General features: G+C 41.3%; 1 protein-coding gene across 2 annotated transcripts in view; it reads right to left on the bottom strand.

Moving 5' to 3' along the window:
• The window catches only part of AVPR2 (arginine vasopressin receptor 2), a 131,163-nt gene that overhangs the window by 13,489 nt on the left and 98,768 nt on the right, over window positions 1-18,906 (bottom strand). For both annotated transcript variants that reach the window (XM_063431454.1, XM_063431456.1), the window contains exon 2: window positions 8,268-9,159. In XM_063431454.1, coding sequence (XP_063287524.1) covers window positions 8,268-9,159 — 892 coding nt within the window. The remainder of the gene's footprint in view (window positions 1-8,267; window positions 9,160-18,906) is intronic.

Genomic DNA, 18,906 nt, shown 5'->3' with positions numbered 1-18,906 from the left:
TTGCAGTCCAGAATCTTGAAATCTTGTTAGATCCTGTAATATCAGACTGGCTTGCGATTGTTGAAAGTGGACTCTTTAAAAACCCACACTTTGTCCGCAGCCAAGCCCAATAGGAACACCTGCATATTGTTTGGAAAAGGATGGCTGTGTTTATTATGGTTTGTGGTTTGAGCTTTCATTTGAAAACATTTGAGGGTGTGGATTTTTTTTTTGTTTGTGTCCTTTGCAGAACGACTGGACAGACAAGTGAATACAAACCTGCAAAAATACAAAACTCCTCGCTTTCACTTTTAGAAGCTTACAATGAGAACATAGTACTAAATAGAGTACACAGCACTAATAAAATTACATATTGAGTACACAGCACTAATAATGCCACAGGTAGAATACACAGCACTGATAATGTCACAGGTAGAATACACAGCACTGATAATCCACGGATAGATTACACAGCACTGATAATCCACGGATAGATTACACAGCACTGATAATCCACGGATAGAATATACAGCACTGATAATCCACAGATAGATTATACAGCACTGATAATCTACGGATAGAGTACACAGCACTGATAAATACATGGATAGAATACACAGCCCTGATAATACCACGAATATAGTATACAGTACTTATAATACCATGGATAGAGTAAACTGATAATGCCACGGATAGAGTACACAGCACTGACAGTTCCACTGATATTACCATGAGTAGAGTACACAGCACTGATATTACCAAAGATAGAGTAGAGAGCACTAATATTGATACATACAGCGTGCACAGTACTAATAATTCCATGGATAGTGTATACAGCAATGAAAATGCCACGGAAAGAGTACAGAGCACTGATAATACTAGAAATAGAGTATACAACACTAATAATACCACAGGTAGAATACACAACACTGATAGTGCCACGGGTAGAATACACAGCACTGATAGTGCCACGGGTAGAATACACAGCACTGATAATGTCACGGGTAGAATACACAGCACGGATAGTTCCACGGGTAGAATACACAGCACTGATAGTGCCACGGGTAGAATACACAGCACTGATAGTGCCACGGGTAAAATACACAGCACTTATAGTGCCACGGGTAGAATACACAGCAATGATAGTGTCATGGGTAGAATACACAGCACTGATAGTTCCACGAGTAGAATGCACAGCACTGATAGTGCCACGGGTAGAATACACAACACTGATAGTTCCACGGGTAGATTACACAGCACTGATAGTGCCACGGGTAGAATACACAGCACTTATAGTGTCACGGGTAGAATACACTGCACGGATAGTGTCACAGGTAGAATACACAGCACTGATAATGTCACGGGTAGAATACACAGCACGGATAGTTCCACGGGTAGAATACACAGCACTGATAGTGCCACGGGTAAAATGCACAGCACTTATAGTGCCACGGGTAGAATACACAGCACTGATAGTGCCACGGGTAAAATACACAGCACTTATAGTGCCACGGGTAGAATACACAACACTGATAGTGTCATGGGTAGAATACACAGCACTGATAGTTCCACGGGTAGAATACACAGCACTGATAGTGTCACGGGTAGAATACATAGCACGGATAGTTCCACGGGTAGAATACACAGCACTGATAGTGCCACGGGTAAAATACACAGCACTTATAGTGCCACGGGTAGAATACACAACACTGATAGTTCCACGGGTAGATTACACAGCCCTGATAGTGCCACGGGTAGAATAAACAGCACTGATAGTGCCACGGGTAGAATACACAGCACTGATAGTGCCACGGGTAGAATACACAGCACTGATAGTGTCACGGGTAAAATACACAGCACTTATAGTGCCACGGGTAGAATACACAGCACGGATAGTTCCACGGGTAGAATACACAGCACTGATAGTGCCACGGGTAGAATACACAACACTGATAGTTCCACGGGTAGATTACACAGCACTGATAGTGCCACGGGTAGAATACACAGCACTGATAGTGCCACGGGTAGAATACACAACACTGATAGTTCCACGGGTAGATTACACAGCCCTGATAGTGCCACGGGTAGAATAAACAGCACTGATAGTGCCACGGGTAGAATACACAGCACTGATAGTGCCACGGGTAGAATACACAGCACTGATAGTGTCACGGGTAAAATACACAGCACTTATAGTGCCACGGGTAGAATACACAGCACGGATAGTTCCACGGGTAGAATACACAGCACTGATAGTGCCACGGGTAGAATACACAACACTGATAGTTCCACGGGTAGATTACACAGCACTGATAGTGCCACGGGTAGAATACACAGCACTGATAGTGCCACGGGTAGAATACACAACACTGATAGTTCCACGGGTAGATTACACAGCACTGATAGTGCCACGGGTAGAATATACAGCACTGATAGTGCCACGGGTAGAATACACAGCACTGATAGTGCCACGGGTAGAATACACAGCACTGATAGTGTCACGGGTAAAATACACAGCACTTATAGTGCCACGGGTAGAATACACAGCACGGATAGTTCCACGGGTAGAATACACAGCACTGATAGTGCCACGGGTAGAATACACAACACTGATAGTGCCACGGGTAGAATACACAGCACTGATAGTGCCACGGGTAGAATACACAGCACTTATAGTGCCACGGGTAGAATACACAACACTGATAGTTCCACGGGTAGATTACACAGCACTGATAGTGCCACGGGTAGAATACACAGCACTGATAGTGCCACGGGTAGAATACACAGCACTGATAGTGCCACGGGTAGAATACACAGCACTGATAGTGTCACGGGTAAAATACACAGCACTTATAGTGCCACGGGTAGAATACACAGCACGGATAGTGCCACGGGTAGAATACACAGCACTTATAGTGCCACGGGTAGAATACACAGCACGGATAGTGCCACGGGTAGAATACACAGCACGGATAGTGCCACGGGTAGAATACACAGCACTTATAGTGCCACGGGTAGAATACACAGCACAGACATGCTCTGTATGTCTCTCGTTTTAAATTGTGCATTGTGAGCATTTAATTACTTGGGCATTTTTTTGTCAGGGCAAAGAACACCAACATGCATTGAGCAGAGACATTGCTTTGATTTCTATGGCGATTGCTCCAAACATGGCACATTTTGCAAGTTGTCAGAGTACATTTATCACAGTGATCAGTGATGGGATGTCCTGAGCCATTTTCCAGTTTACTTATCACAGCTCTAAATGTTTACTATTTAAATAGCTCCGTGATACACATTGAACTTTGGGAAAATGACAAGGAGTTCCAAAGAACAAAAGGTTATCTTGCAAGTTAAAGCCTGTTCTGGGTCCTCTGTCCCTGCCTCCCCTTGTTTGTAGGATCCAGACCCATTCTTCACTCTTTATTACATTAACCCTTTCATGACAGACAAGGTGCAATGACTGTCCTGATATCATAAAGGTTTTTCCGAATCTCTTGTTATGTTTGGCCAGAATCACGTGGGGATAAGTCTTTGTTATAAAGGGCACTTAGCCAGAAGTGTGAATTTAATTGTAAAAACATTTTGAAGGCTAAACAAAACTCAAGAACTAGTAGATATATGGCTTCTAAAAATACACAGTCGACACATAACGGTTTTCAATGTTTAACCCCTTAAAGGGTCAGTCTAAACACCATAACAAGTTTGCATGACTGCAAGGTTTATAGTGCAGAGAGTAACTGGCACAATCTCTCAGCTCTGAGAGCCTTATCCCAGTAGCAATAAGCCAACCCCTTAGAGCTGTCAATCAAACAGACAGAACTCTCGGTCCTTGGCTGCCTATACCAAATGTGTCCATAAAGTAGTATGCACAAGTTGGACTGCACTCTCACCACGGATCATTAAACTGTGAACTGTGCTAAAACCAGTGGCTGCTATCAGTTAATGGAGCAGTTTCACTCATTCTAGGTGATGAATGAAACTGCTTATAGGGGATAAAGTATAGAACACAGCTGGACAGGATTATATAGGATAAATGCTCCATAGAGAAGAATGGGGATGAGCATTTTCCTAGTGAAACAGGGGTCAGCTCTGCAAAATTCAGTAGCAGTTTAAATTGTGATATTCGGGTTTATTCGCTAAACACCCAATTGTGAATGTTAAACTGAACTTCAAAACTGAGGCCAAAACAGCCGATTGAGGAAAAATTCTCACATTCAGCTACAGTGAAATCAAGCTATTTTAGGCTGTATTTTAATTTTTGTTTCCAGTTCACAATAGTTCTGTATTTAATGAATAAACTCATTTTTTTGAATTCCTGACAATTCACACTTTATTGAATAACCCTCTAAACGTGAGAAATGTGTTAATTTGGTACAGGATTTAGATTATTGTGACTACATAACATGCCGCTGGTCCGCAAGGGGTTAATACATTATTCTATTTATGCACTGACTGCTCCCAAAATTAAGCCGGTCCCTTAGATCTGTCTACATTTATCAAGATCCACATATGTACACATATTTCACAAAGCTTTTTTTTTTTTTTTAAGTTCTGGCCATACATCTGTGACACATGTTGCTCCGTCCTGACATGTGGGGCCTACTTACTGACGGGGGTTCAAAGTAACTGGAAATATGGTAGCAGTGCCTTGGGGGTTTATTCCCTAAATAGTGAGTTGAGCAGCGCTGGCCACCAGCTCGAAAAATTATTGCAAAATAGGAGAATTAGAGAAAAAAAATATCTCAATTTAATTAAATGACTTGGAGAGATTTGAGTTTTCACTTTGGCTAAATTTAGCCTAAACTTTACAAGTCACTTTTCAATAAATTGTTTTCGTAAATAATCCCCTTGGTAATTACGTATGAGACATAAAAAAACAAACAAACAAAAAACACCTACTAGATTTGAGGGAAATGTAACATTTCGATAAATGTATCCGAATGTTAGCATTCAGTGAACTTGGAACACCAAACAGAAGCCATTTCAATTTTTTCTGATTTCTTAAAAGTGTTCGGGAGATTTGATTAAGCATTTCCCGAATATAATGCAGCATGTTTGTCACAAATGTAATCAAAACGAAACATTCACTCACGAAACACACATCAAACATATTTGAAAGAACACAACTGCACTACCAAACAAAGTCACCAGGGGGTGTCCTATTCTTAAAGTCCATAGAGAATACAATCTGGGTTATTTACTAACGTGAAAAGGCAAAGTGAATTTAAACTTTAAAGGGCACCAAAGTGGTCTGGGTGCACCACTTCATCTCATTGAAGTTGTCTGCGTGCAGTGTCCCTGTTCCATTATTCCTGAAATGTTAAGCATTGCAGTTTTTGAGAAACTGCTATGATTATCTTGCAGGACTAAGACTGCCTTCAGTGGCTGTCTGATAGACAATGCTTTTGTACGCCGCGCATGCGCATTAGGTCCTCCCATCCAAAGACGTCGGAGGGCGCCAATGTCCATTGGGTAAGTAAATAAAGGGTGCAGGGGCGTAAGGGGGGAGGAGGGGACCGGAGGGCACTATAGTGTTAGGGATACAAATGTGTATTTTTAACACTATAGAATCCCTTTCAAGGCCATAGTCGCCATACTGAAAGCAAAATTAACTTAAACAATGTTTCACTTTAGTGAGTAACCCTGTATATCTTTATTCATTTTACTGGATCACTTAAAAACAAGGAGATGAACCTCGCTCCCATGCGATCTTTTCAAATAGTTTTATTGGTAAATTTTTATAAAACATAACAATATCAATTTAATGTGAGTAATAATACACCTAATCTCTTTATTATATTATCACACAAGTTTAAAGCCCAACTCACCATCAAAGGTATGTAACAGGAGTATATGGTGTGATGGAACCGGAGGGATCATAATGCTTGGGCCTTAGCATACAGTTAGAGTTAAAAAATAAAAACACAGCTATAGTTAGGTAAGGAGGGGTCTTTATGTTGGGGTAGCTTTGCAGGGCCAGGCTTAGCATTGGGGGTCCGAGGAGGGTGGGGGAGGCTAAGAGATAATGCCTTAAATGCTCTCTGTTTAACTACTTTTGTCTTTAATGTGCAAATATCTGCTAATGGAGTTCCACAATTTCTTTATCACACATTGTGACGAAACAAAATATTAGCTGTACACATAAGTAATCCTCCTTCCACCATAAAATGAGTTTCCCTTAAATATTTGTGAATATTACCTAAAGTTGCGTAGTTGCCAATTTGGCCCAGGCCCTGAATGAGGACAATAACATCATTAAGCTTTAATTAACTGATTCTATCTGCTATGCTGAGTTTATGTTAAGGCTGGAATGTACCATCTCAGCCTGCCAAATAAAAGGGTCACCATATGCCCTCCCAATGTCACAGACGTGCCTTCGGAATTCTGCACAGAATTCTAGAAGGAAGTTATGACAATTCAGTTAATATTGCGACATTTACAAGCTACTACACCATAATATATACTATATATAGACTGTAAGCTCGTATGAGCAGGGCCCTCATCTACCTATTGTTCCTGTGTCACTGTGTAATTGTCTCATTTATTGTAAATTTCCCCCTTTCATAATATTGTAAAGCTCTGTGCAGAATTCCGAAGGCACGTCTGTGACATTGGGAGGGCATATGGTGACCCTTTTATTTGGCAGGCTGAGATGGCACATTCCGAATTAGCAGGCGCTATATAAATACCAATAATAATAATAATATAGCTGCAGTATTTTCTGCCATGTTAAGGGACAAGATGGGACCTTAAAGGGATTCTCCAGTGCCAGGAAAACAAACCCGTTTTCCTGGCACTGCAGGATTATTCAGTGCCCCCCTCCCTACCACTCCCCATCCCTTGTCGCTGAAGGGGTTAGGACCAGTCCAGCGCAATGTCCCTCGGCGCTGGGTCAGGCTCCTCCCCTGCCGACGTCAGCCGGCGGGGGAGACCTAATGCGCATGCAAATGCTTTTCAAAGGGGAAAATCTAATGCTGGAGGTCCATAGCGACTCGTGGACCACTTCTGCCCCATTAAATACAATGTTGTGTCCCACAGCCATCCTTCCAAGTTTGACCAGGGATATCCCAAAATAGAGTGTCTGAGCCCCTGACATTTATCCCTACATTATGCATTGCTGGTGGTTTAGCCCACATCAGGGCTCTGACTGGTCCTTTTTTTTAACCCCTTAAGGACACATGACGGAAATGTTCCGTCATGCTGGTCTTTTACTTCTGAAGCTGTATCGTTAAAGGGTTAATATGTTTGGATGATGGCTGGCTGTCTTTGTGTCCCCTTTGTGCGGTTCCTGTAGTCATGGGCCAGAACAAAGCCACGAATCTCCATGATAGCTCAGCCATACAACGGGTTCTAAGAAGGAGGGGAGATAGTGTGTATCACACATTTGTGAATGTACAGTTGCATGTGTATCCTGTCTTGGCACTCTATTGTTTTAAACTTACTTTTTTTTACATTTTAAAATTAGAACTCGTGAATTCTGTCCTAGATTAATCAAATAATTTGTGGAACCTTTGACCATGTAAATATTTGACCACTTGACCATGTAAATATTTGTATGGTGTAATGGTCATATTGAGAAAACGAGGCAAATAACCTTGCACAAGTCAGGCTATGAGCCGACACACAAGCACATAGCACTATTCCTATTTTCCCTATTCTCAGCTCACATTACTGGGAAAGAGGGACATTTTATATTGCAGCTACACGGAATGGCCCCATGGGCGGTATGCACAATTTGGTGAGAAGCATTTGGTTGGACAGCATGTAGTGGGAAACAAGCAAGAAAATGTAAGAGGCAAAAATGTAAGAGGAAGATCTTTATTACCTGTAGAAACGTTGTTTGTTTTGACATAGATAATAATCCACGGGGAAAAAAATTCAGCCTGGAGTGTTCTAATTTTGCCCTCATAAATATTAATTTTAGATTTCAAGGCTGTATCATATATGTATTTCTTTTTAATTTTGTGATATTTTTTTCTTAGGACAAACTTTTATGAGGTGGAACAGTCCAAACAAAAAATGTCAAATAATCGTCATAAAGCCATTATAACACTTTGAATCTATCTGTACAGTTAGGATATTTTTGATAAAGTATTATGAATTACTAAAAGGATAAAAAATTCTAATAACGCTTCCTTTTGTGTATGAACATATTTTCTAATCTTCAGTGCAGTATGTCCTTCAAATAAAAACGTTGTCTCTTATACAGATGATTATTACGCATTATAGGTCATATATTAGTACAGTAAGTACCCCTCAATTAAATGATTAAATTATCTACTTACTGTTAGCAGCGGATTCTGGATTCCAGACATTCCAAAGTTGAGCAATAAAAAAGGGAGCCCAGCACACAACATATATTAGCACAATGACAAGAGTCATCCGGACAGTTTTGGACATAGCACTAGTTACTCCAGAATCGGCGACGGGTGGCATGCCATTTCTTCCCCCTATCAACTTTCCTTTTCTTCTTGATCCAGGCGATCTTTCTGTTCCCATGTAGAGGCTGTGGTGGATCTCCCTGAAAATCAGGACTTGGCATGTGGCGATAAACATCGCTGGCAAAATGAAAACCATTAACGTCATCCATGTAACATAAGCTTTGAGTCCCCACGGTTCCACAAATGAAGCCCAGCAGTCATAAACTCCGGTATGAACCTCAGTCCTAGCAAAGATAAATATTTGTGGGATACTAAGAATGCCAGAGGCTATCCATGCCAAACAGACAGGAACATTCCATCGTGCTGACCCTTTCTTGAAGGTCATCATTGGTCTACAGATTGCTTGGTGTCTGTCAAAAGTCATAGCAACAATCATATATGAAGAAGCAAACATTCCCACTACTTGTAGGTATCTGACCCCTTTGCAGAGGATATCTGGCCCCTGAAACCGGTCAATTATGTCCCAGATGAGCTGTGGAAGGACCTGAAAGAAGGACACCACCAAGTCGGCCAGGCAGAGATGGATCATGAAGGTGTGCATGAGTGCATTGTGCTTTCTCCGTCTCAGGAGAGTGAACAGAACCAAGCAGTTGCCAAAGGTGGCAAAGCTAAAAATAATCGTGAGGATAGCAATGTTCCATTGGACAACATATTCATTCCGTACATCACCGCTCGTAGTGTTGCAGCTGTTATAGCTGGTGGTGGAACTGTTAACAGTAACTGCTATCACAGACATCTGCAGGAAAGAGAAAAGGAACCTCGTTAAAAGTTATGCACTTCATTATTTATCAGTTCAGATAGATACACACAACTGATTTGTATTTTTGAAATATCTGAACATACCTTTTCTGTCTACCTAGAACACGAATAGCCAACTTTTAACACTCCAGCTCTACTCAATTACCTTTCCAAATGCCCAACCAGGGATTTGACTGGATTACCAAGATGAGTTATCTAGAAGCTATTGAAGCATGTGTCTCATAAGCAATGCACTGTAACATATCATTTTGCAAGGTGGTTCTTCCCTCATGCTCCCCAGGGAGAGGCAAAAGAAGCACTAAATGTATAATTAGCCAGAAATAAGACAACTCTAATGTCAGTGTCATAGAGAATTCTGAAGAAGACAGGTAGCAATTAAATACTGTTATTTATAGACCATATACCTTTCCCAGTGACATGCCAATGTTAGAAGTATATAGGATACCTGTTTGATAGTCATGATGTATTAATTCCAAGAAATACTCTCTTGTACCTTGTAATCTTTCAGGGAATTGCAAGACAGCTACGTGCAAATGTTTTCTGATTGTCCTAACCAGTTATCAAAACCTTAACTTGGGAATCAGAAGAAGGTTAATGATTTTGTGTCGTACTAAAAGAGAATCATACTTCTATGACAATCTATAGAGTATTTTGGCTTAATTGAAGACATGGACAGGTCATTGGGCAAATGTCTGGTGGGCAGCAATGATCATGAGATGAGGGACAACTGTTGAGATCAGGAGATATGTCCAACTGGCCCTGTGAATCAAAAAAGTATGGTCACTTAACCAGATGGCGTTGTTTTTCCTCCTTTAATGCACTTTTTTTTTTAATTCCTAACAACCTAAGTTGTTAATGTCAGCATGTTTTGCCAAGATGGACTAATACATATTTTCCCTTGTTTTCAAAAATGGTCAAATATACACTCTATTTTTACTATAACCAATGGTCTTCATATTTATAAATCTATTATTGATATTGAGTTGACCCTGCAGTCTTAATCAAGGTTATTATGGCAATACCCAATTAAACTATCTCACCAAGCAAGGCACTTGGGGGATTAAGGCTGTTCACTAAAACAGTTGGATTACCCGAAGCTGAACTTTTGGATTTTTCTCAAAAGGTGATGAATCTTGAACAATCCTTATTTTTTTTAACCAATAATTATCACCACTGAGTTTCACACAGCTCAGTTTAGTGATTTACTGAACCAAGAAACTATCTAGGCCTATTTTTAGCAATATCATCGACAAATTGTTTAGCCCTCTAACGGTTGAGTGTATCCAAGACTTTTTCAGCAATATATTTGGGAGTATATCAACAACATTGATTTGTCGACAATCTTGCTAAAAATAGGCTTTAATAAAGTCCTTTTTAGAATTGTAAGCATAGAGCTGATCCTCTAATATACTTCCTAAATGGTTAAATTGATGGTTAGTGTAAGGAAACCAAGTCTAGCCAAACCTCTTTCGGTAGTTTCCTCCCGAAATGTCAGAGTCTAATGTAGAGAGACCTCTGTTCGGTAGTTACAGGAAACGAAATCCATACGAAATACAACAGCTTCACAAGATAATTCCCTTGGTAAAGCATACGAATTCCAAATAACAGTCAGAGTCCAGGATCAGGATACAAGTCGAACTAAGCTTTATTCACATACATGGCTTTTTATGCAGGTCCCCATGCAAGGGGACATCCCACAGGGAGGAGTAACATTTATCCAATCCTGCACAGTAAAAATATAAAACACACCCAACACAAACAGATAGTTCCCTCCCCTAGTCCTGGAGATAATCAGGTCTGATACAGTAACAACCTAATTATCTCCAGGCTGAAAAATCACTGTTTTCCCCAATTTCTGGAACACCCCTTTCTACATGGGGTATCCCCACAAATCCTATGTCCCCTGATAGCCCCGATCTGGGTGACCAACATATCCAAATTTCACCCAGATCGGTTCAGGGGTTCGCAAAAACCATGGAAGTCCTTTGTGACCGGTTCACCGTGGGTGGGCTGCCCAAAATAGTTCCAGAGGTTTGTGTGGTTTTGCCGGTCACTTTAGAAAAAGGGGGAAAACGAATAAAAGTACCGAATGGATTCCCCTGGCTCCTAGCAGCGATTGTTCCCCTCATTCGTGTGCACATTTGTACGGAATAGCGCTCTTCTAGCTAATCGGTATCAATAGTTCCAGCGTTCGTATGATTGAGACCGGTGTTCGGGAAGTCGAGTGTCCGATTTTAGTTCCAGACACTCGACGACCAAGTCCCGCTGCCTTTGTTTGACGAAAAAAAGATGGCCGCGGTTTTCTCTGCCACGTGGCGTTCGGCAGTACGAACGCTGACCGCACACGTAGAGGGTGAAAGTGATGCCGGCTTTGAAGTTAAGTGAGCCAGGGGTGGTCTTTGTTCGGCAGTCCCATCTGCCGAATGAAAATAAACAGAAAAAGCAAGAAATATGCAGAAATACCGGATAATAGAGTCATTTCTTCACAGTTAGGTTTAGGAGCAGCCTTATAAGTCAACTTTTACAGTAAGTAATATAATTTTGGAATTTTATTTATTTTGATGGAGATCCTCTCCAGTCCGATTTATATATGAGACTTTATTACGTTCCACACAGCATAGGATACTTTTGATAATTCCAGGTTGAACAAGGAAAAGTGCCTCTTTTTTCAAATTTTCTAAATAGGGAGAGGCCTGAGAGTGTCTAACTGGTGTACAGATTCCGGGTAATTTGTTGATCTCGGTCCCTGCATTAGTGTGTGTTCGATTTACTGAAACTACAATCAAAGAAAGTATGTTTGGCTAAAGAAGATAAACGTACTTAGTTTTTAAAATCTCTAGTTGAACACACCATTTTGTGATGGTGCGCCACCAACTAATCATCTTACAATTTAATTGTGTTTTTATTATTACTTTACAGGTTGAACATGCTGTAGCAATTAATTTGATTCAAAGTTACCATTTCTGGTTTGTAAATTGATAAACTATTATAAAAACAAATAATGACTGCTTTTCACTGTACTCCTGGACCTAACTCATGGTTCACCATTGTTTGTGTGAGAATCTGTGATCTTACGTTTGGTATGATATCCGATTATATTCCGCTCATTCTCATTGGACAGTTAGCAAAGACATTTAAACTCTGGCGCATCTTCCACAACTGCAAGGTTCTAAAAAAAAAAAATCATGTAGAATATAAGTAAAGAAAGAAAGAAAGAAAGCAAGGAGCGCTTGAAAAAAATAACCTATTCTTTTTTGTGTGTTCACCATATAAAACACAAATAATCGGACATAATTATAAATATTGCTGGCTCATCTCTTATCTCAGACAAAAAGCTACATGCTCCATAGCATTACAAATGAAAAAAAAACAAAAACCCAACAACAATAGAGAAGATGGTTTTAAAATCTATACCAAATATAATAGTAACGGAATTGTTCACTCACATTTACCAGAGCTAATATACCAGCTCCAGTTTTGTTGACATAAACCTGTGGTAGTAATTTCTCCAGGAATAAAAGGGACACTCCAGGCACCCAGACCACTTCTGCCCACTGGAGTGGTCTGGGTGCCAACTCCCACTACCCTTAACCCTGCAAGTGTAATTATTGCAGTTATTATAAACTGCAATAATTACCTTGAAGGGTTAACTCCTCCTCTAGTGGCTGTCTACTAGACAGCCACTAGAGGGCACTTCCTGGTCTATACCACGCTATGTGAGGATCTCCAGCGTCGCTAAAATCCCCATAGGAAAGCATGGGGAGGTCTAATGCACGCGCATTAGGTCTCATCCCGCCGGCTGCCGCGCATGCGCAATCGATCTCCCGCACTAATCTATCTTCATTTATTTAAGTGGTGTTGGTGCAGTAGCCCTCTCCTTGTAACCTTGTAGTGTAAAATGCTTTAAAGAAACTGCAAAGCTTACATTTAGTTTTAATCTTTTTTTCCTCCATGCAGGGTTTAAAATATATGTCCTACACTTAAAGGGACACTCTAGGCACCCAGACCACTTCTGCTCATTGGAGTGGTCTGGGTGCCAACTCCCACTACTCCTAACCCTGCAACTGTAATTATTGCAGTTTTTTATAAACTGCAATAATTACATTGCAGGGTTAACTCCTCCCCTAGTGGCTGTCTATTAGACAGCCACTAGAGGGAACTTCCTGGGTTCTAGCACAGGAAACCTGTGCTAGAGCGTCGCTGGACGTCCTCACGCTGTGTGAGAACCTCCAGCGTCGCTCTAAACCCCATAGGGAAGCATTGAAATGATTTTTCAATGCTTTCCTATGGGGTGACGTAATGCGCATGCGCGGCATTGCCGCGCATGCGCATTAGGTCTCCTCAGCCGGTGGGCGAGATCAGTCTCGCCCACCGGCCAACGTAATCACTGGGAGGAGCGTCGCGGAGGCGGAGACAGCGGCGAGGGACATCGCCGCTGTCCCAGGTAAGTGACTGAAGGGGTTTTTACCCCTTCAGTAACCGGGGAGTGGGGGGAGGGAGGGAGAGGGACCCTCTAGTGCCAGGAAAACAGATCGTTTTCCTGGCACTGGAGATTCCCTTTAAGCATTACTCTCAAGTCTGGAGGGTCCATGACATACTTATCGAGGCTGAATTTGTACTCACCAGGACAAAATTTTCACTCACCAATGGCTAATTGCTGCTGGAAATTTTGAGCTGGGCCTCCACATATATGGTCAGATAAAAAATTACCCTCTTCCTTCATATAGTCGTACGTGAGGTTTAAAAAAAAAAAAAAAATGTTTTAAAAATCCTCTTAACCCCTTAAGGACCAAACGTCTGGAATAAAAGGGAATCATGACATGTCAGACATGTCATGTGTCCTTAAGGGGTTAAAGGTGCACCCATTTAAATCCTGGTCAGACCATCTTACCAGTAAGTAAGATACCTACCGATACATATTCACCTACCATAGTTTGCAAGCTCATTTGAGCAGGGCCTTCCTAACCCTTTTCTCTGATTGTAACGCGCTAATGAGTATGTAGGTGTTAAATAAATACTACTACTAAAACCAACTGGGGGCAATTATTACTGTTTAAACTTTTTAAACTTGTTGGCAAGAGGCTGAAGGCAATGTCAAGGACCACTGCCAACACCAAGACCTCTCGAAGAGCAGGGGATCGCAGGAGCCACATTACTGCACCTTGAATGATGAAGTCAAAATTTGATTCAAAATCAGATTAGATCAGGGGCGTATTAGCCGCGAGGCAAACAAGGCATTTGCCTTGGGCGGCATTTTCCTTGCGGCTAACAGACATGCCGGATGGGCTGCTGGGCGATCGGGCGGCACTGCCTGCCTGGCGGGCGATCGGGCGGCACTGCCTGCCTGCCTGGCGGGCTGGCGGGCGGGCGGGCGGGCGGCCGGCGAGGGAGCACTTCCCCTGAGCTGTCTGCTCAGCTCCCTCGCCAGCCGCAGAGTGAGGCTGGGAGGCGGAGCCGGAATATGACGTCATATTCCGGCTCCCAGCCTCACTCTGAGGCGCGCGAGGGAGCTGAGCAGACAGCTCAGGGGAAGTGCTCCCTCGCCAGCTGGCCGCCCGCCCGCCAGCCAGGCAGTGCCGCCCAATCGCCCAGCAGCCACTGGACCACCAGGGAGGAAGAGACCCCCCCCCTCCCCAGCATTCCCAAAGGTAAGGAGGCTGGGGGGGGGGGGAGGGGTGTTAAATAAAAAAAATGTGTTAAAAATAAATGTAAAAAAAATGTGTTAAAAATAAATTAAAAAAAAACGTGTTAAAAATAAATGTAAAAAAATGTGTTAAAAATAAATAAAAAATGTGTTAAAAATACATTTAAAAAATGTGTTATAAATAAAAAAAATGTGTTAAAAATAAATTTAAAAAAAGTGTTAAAAATAAATTTAAAAAAAGTGTTAAAATTTTTTTTAAAAAAATGTGTTAATGTGGGTGAGTGTGTGTCTGTTAGTGTGTGTGTGTCTGTTAGTGTGTGTGTGTCTGTTAGTGTGTGTGTCAGTGTGTGTGTCTGTTAGTGTTTGTGTCTGTTAGTGTGTGTGCCAGTGTGTGTGTCTGTTAGTGTTTGTGTCTGTTAGTGTCTGTTAGTGTGTGTGTGTCTGTTAGTGTGTGTTTGCCTGTGAGTGTGTGTGTATGTTAGTGAGTGTGTGTGTCTGCTAGTGAGTGTGTGTCTGTTAGTGTGTGTCTGTTAGTGAGTGTGTTTGTCTGTTACTGAGTGTGAGTGAGTCTGTTAGTGTGTGTGTGTTTCTGTTAGCTGGTGTATGCGTATCTGTCAGTGAATGTGTGTGTATTTAGAATGCGGGGCGGGGGGAAAGGTTGGGTGGGGGTGGCGCGGGGGGAGGGGGGGCGCCTGAGATTTGTCCTGCCTAGGGCAGCACTAAACCAGGATACACCACTGGATTAGATATAGTCATCTTGGAGATCACCTGGCCCTTGGCTAAACGCTAAAAAAGACAAAGACTCAATGAAACGTTCATGTAATATAGTATTGAGTAATTGTTTTACTTATTCCCTGAGGGGAAGGAAAGGCAATTATTCTTAGATCTTTAAAGGCATTTGCTACAAGTACAAATGGGTATAGTAGTCAAGACTGAGAATGTTATTTTATTAAATCATTAGCATCTCAATCATCATTGTAGCATCTTTATATAAAACATAATATTCAACCAATAGGAAGCGACGAAAGCTGAGCTACTGTGTCACATTATCTGTCAATCTGATTCATTTTGTCTCTGCTGTCTTTGTGGTGTGTGGTGTGTGTGTGTGCATGTGTGTCTTTTTTTTTAATTCAAGGCTAATAAATAAATGCAATCCAGCTGACCTAGTATTGTTACTTTATAGTTTTGGCATTTATATAGAGCCAACTTTTTCCGCAGAGCTTTACAATATTAAAATTGTTCTCCGGTTCATATCACAGTCCTGATCACAACACATAAATCCACATAAAAATATTCCAACCAGAATTGTCATAAAATGCATTTTCTGTATGGTACTGACTATGATTCCCCTCTTATTGTAAAGCACTGCGAAATAAGCTGGCACTATTTAAATAAACCAGCAATAATAATAATATGATCAACCCAGGAGGCGGAGCTTGACTCTTGAGCTGAACAGATGCGTGCTGTATCGTCTCCCGCTATCCACGCTGTTGCCTTCGAGATATCCAATACTGCCAAGCTCATAACCTCCTGCCATGGTGCTACCCACACAAGGGGCATCCTACCAATTAAATTGAGACCTCAACTGAAGCTTTTGGCAGCCGGGATCCGAGGCGGCAGGTCGCGGCCTACTACAGCCTGAAGTGAGGGAAGGCGGACGATTTCCTCACCCTAACCAGAGCTGTACAGCACCGTAACTCTCCTGGGTCCAGTTTCAGTGGTTTTTCCCCTCATGTTACCTTGATATACTAGTTATTTCAGCAGTCCAGCTCTCTGTTCATATTAGGTTTGATTTTTATGTGTCTCTCACTAAGCTGGTTTGCTTACATAGGTACATAGCTGAAAAGAGACTTGCGTCCATCAAGTTTTGTTTTTTGCTGTTGATCCAAAAAAAGGCAAAAAACCCAGTTTGAAGGACAATTTTGCAATAAGCTAGGAAAAAAAATCCTTCTTGACCCCAGAATGGCAGTCAGATTTATCCTTGGATCAAGCAGTTATTACCCTGCATTGAAAGATTATATCCTAGAATCTTCAGTTTTTGCAAGTATGCATCTAGTAGCTGTTTGAACACTCTGCTAAAACAGGAAGAGAATTCCACATCCTTATTGTTCTTACAGTAAAAAAAAAAACTTTCCTTTGCCTTAGACGAAAGCTTCTTTCTTCCAGTCTAAACGCATGACCTCGGGTCCTATGTAAAGTCCGGTTTGTGAATAGATTTCCACACAATGGTTTACTACTCTTACTTCTTATATCTTATGTTTTGCTTGTGTATTTTAATTTAAAAATGAGGCTGTCAAATACAGGAGTAAATACAACTGAGCATACTACTGCACCTTTGTCATGTACCCATTTGCTATAACTCCTTTTTCCTTTCTGTACCCTACATATCATTGCCTCAATAAAAGAAAGAATTATAAAAAATAAAAAAATATGATCAACCCATCTATGGCAATAGATCACTGCAAAATGTAAATAATATCTTCATAGCAACCTAGGTTTTTACCATGAGGTTTTTTGCTGAACCCCCTTCCCTAACATCCGTCCCTTGCCACCCACAAACGTACATAATTATGTGCGATCTCTCTAATTATGTTTACAATGGGGGAGTTCAAGCACAAAGGTAGTTCATTTGTGATTCTATAAGAAAATTAGACTGTGTAGGATTGGATTAAGTGCGTATGATTCTTACCTAACACAAATTAAATGATTCTGGGTTAAATGCTGTATTACTCTAGTTAGAAGAAACCAGCTTGGAAAATGCATTAAGTGTTATTTGACTATATTAAAAGGAACAATAGGTGCTATCTACTAATAATAAAGAGAGAGACTGCGTGTTCAAATACGAAAACATGACATCTTTATTACAAAGATCCGTACATAAAAATATAGTAAGTCCTTGTCAAACAGCATTATAAAATATATAAAAACATCAGCCCTTTGTTTAAAACCAAGATTCCCCCAACATTTTTCTCCCTCGTAACTTTTTTCCAAGGTCATATGTATGTATAATTATACCAGTCCACTTTAATTATGCATGTTTTCGTGATGTTATTCTCACTTTAGAGGGAACATCAACACTATGTCAAATCACATGAGGTTCTATATCTTATGATTCCGCTTTATATGGTTTTATCTCTGATTAACACCCAAGCATTATGGCTGGAAGGGAATTCTAGGAGATGTAGTCCACAAGATCCAGAGTGCCAAAGGATGCTTCCAACTGGTCACTACTCTCTCTAGATGACATCAACTATCATAGGTTTTCAGTGAATTTAAAGGGATTCTCTAGTGCCAGGAAAACAAGCTTGTTTTCCTGGCACTAGAGAATCCTGGAGTGCCCCCATCCCACGATAAAACCCTTCAGACGCTCACCTGAATCAAGCGCCGTTGTCCCTCGGTGCTGGGTCAGGCTCCGCCGATGTCCACCGGCGGGGGAGACCTAATACGCATGTGTGGCAATGGCCTCGAGCGTGCATTAGACCTCCCCATAGGAAAGCATTATTCAATGCTTTCCTATGGGCAATCCAGCGACGCTGGAGGTCCTCATGCATAGTGTGAGGAAGTTCAGCGTTGTTTAGACGACCAAAAGTCGTCTAAGAAGCCAGAAGTCCCTCTAGGGGCTGTAGACAGCCACTAGAGGAGGACTTAACCCGGCAAGGTAATTATTGCTTTTAATAAAAACTGCAATAATTACAGGGTTAAGGGTGATGAGAGTTAGCACCCAGACCACTTCAGTGAACTGATGTGGTCTGGGTGCCTACAGTGTCCCTTTAATATCCCTGTTGGTTATCCCCAAGTTAAGATCTCTACAGAGGCAACTACACTACATTTGCCCATAACCAATTTACACAGAAGATTATTTACCTTTAAAAAGGTGGCTTAATCATCCAAGGGACAGTTCAGATTCTTAGTAATTCTTAGATTTCTAATTGTACATTTACTGTTCCTATTTTATACTGTAACATCAGCTGACCATCCTACACTTCAATAAATAAAATATCACAAGGAAGCTCGTAAATTCTTGAATAGCGTGATTGGGCCATATTCTCTAATTAGCTTTTATCAGGAGTGACTGAGGGG

The sequence above is a fragment of the Pelobates fuscus genome, chromosome 9 (assembly GCF_036172605.1).
Source record: "Pelobates fuscus isolate aPelFus1 chromosome 9, aPelFus1.pri, whole genome shotgun sequence".
NCBI classification, from domain to species: Eukaryota; Metazoa; Chordata; class Amphibia; order Anura; family Pelobatidae; genus Pelobates; species Pelobates fuscus.
Note: the sequence above shows the minus strand (reverse complement) of the source record. Positions and strands in the feature narration are given on the sequence as shown.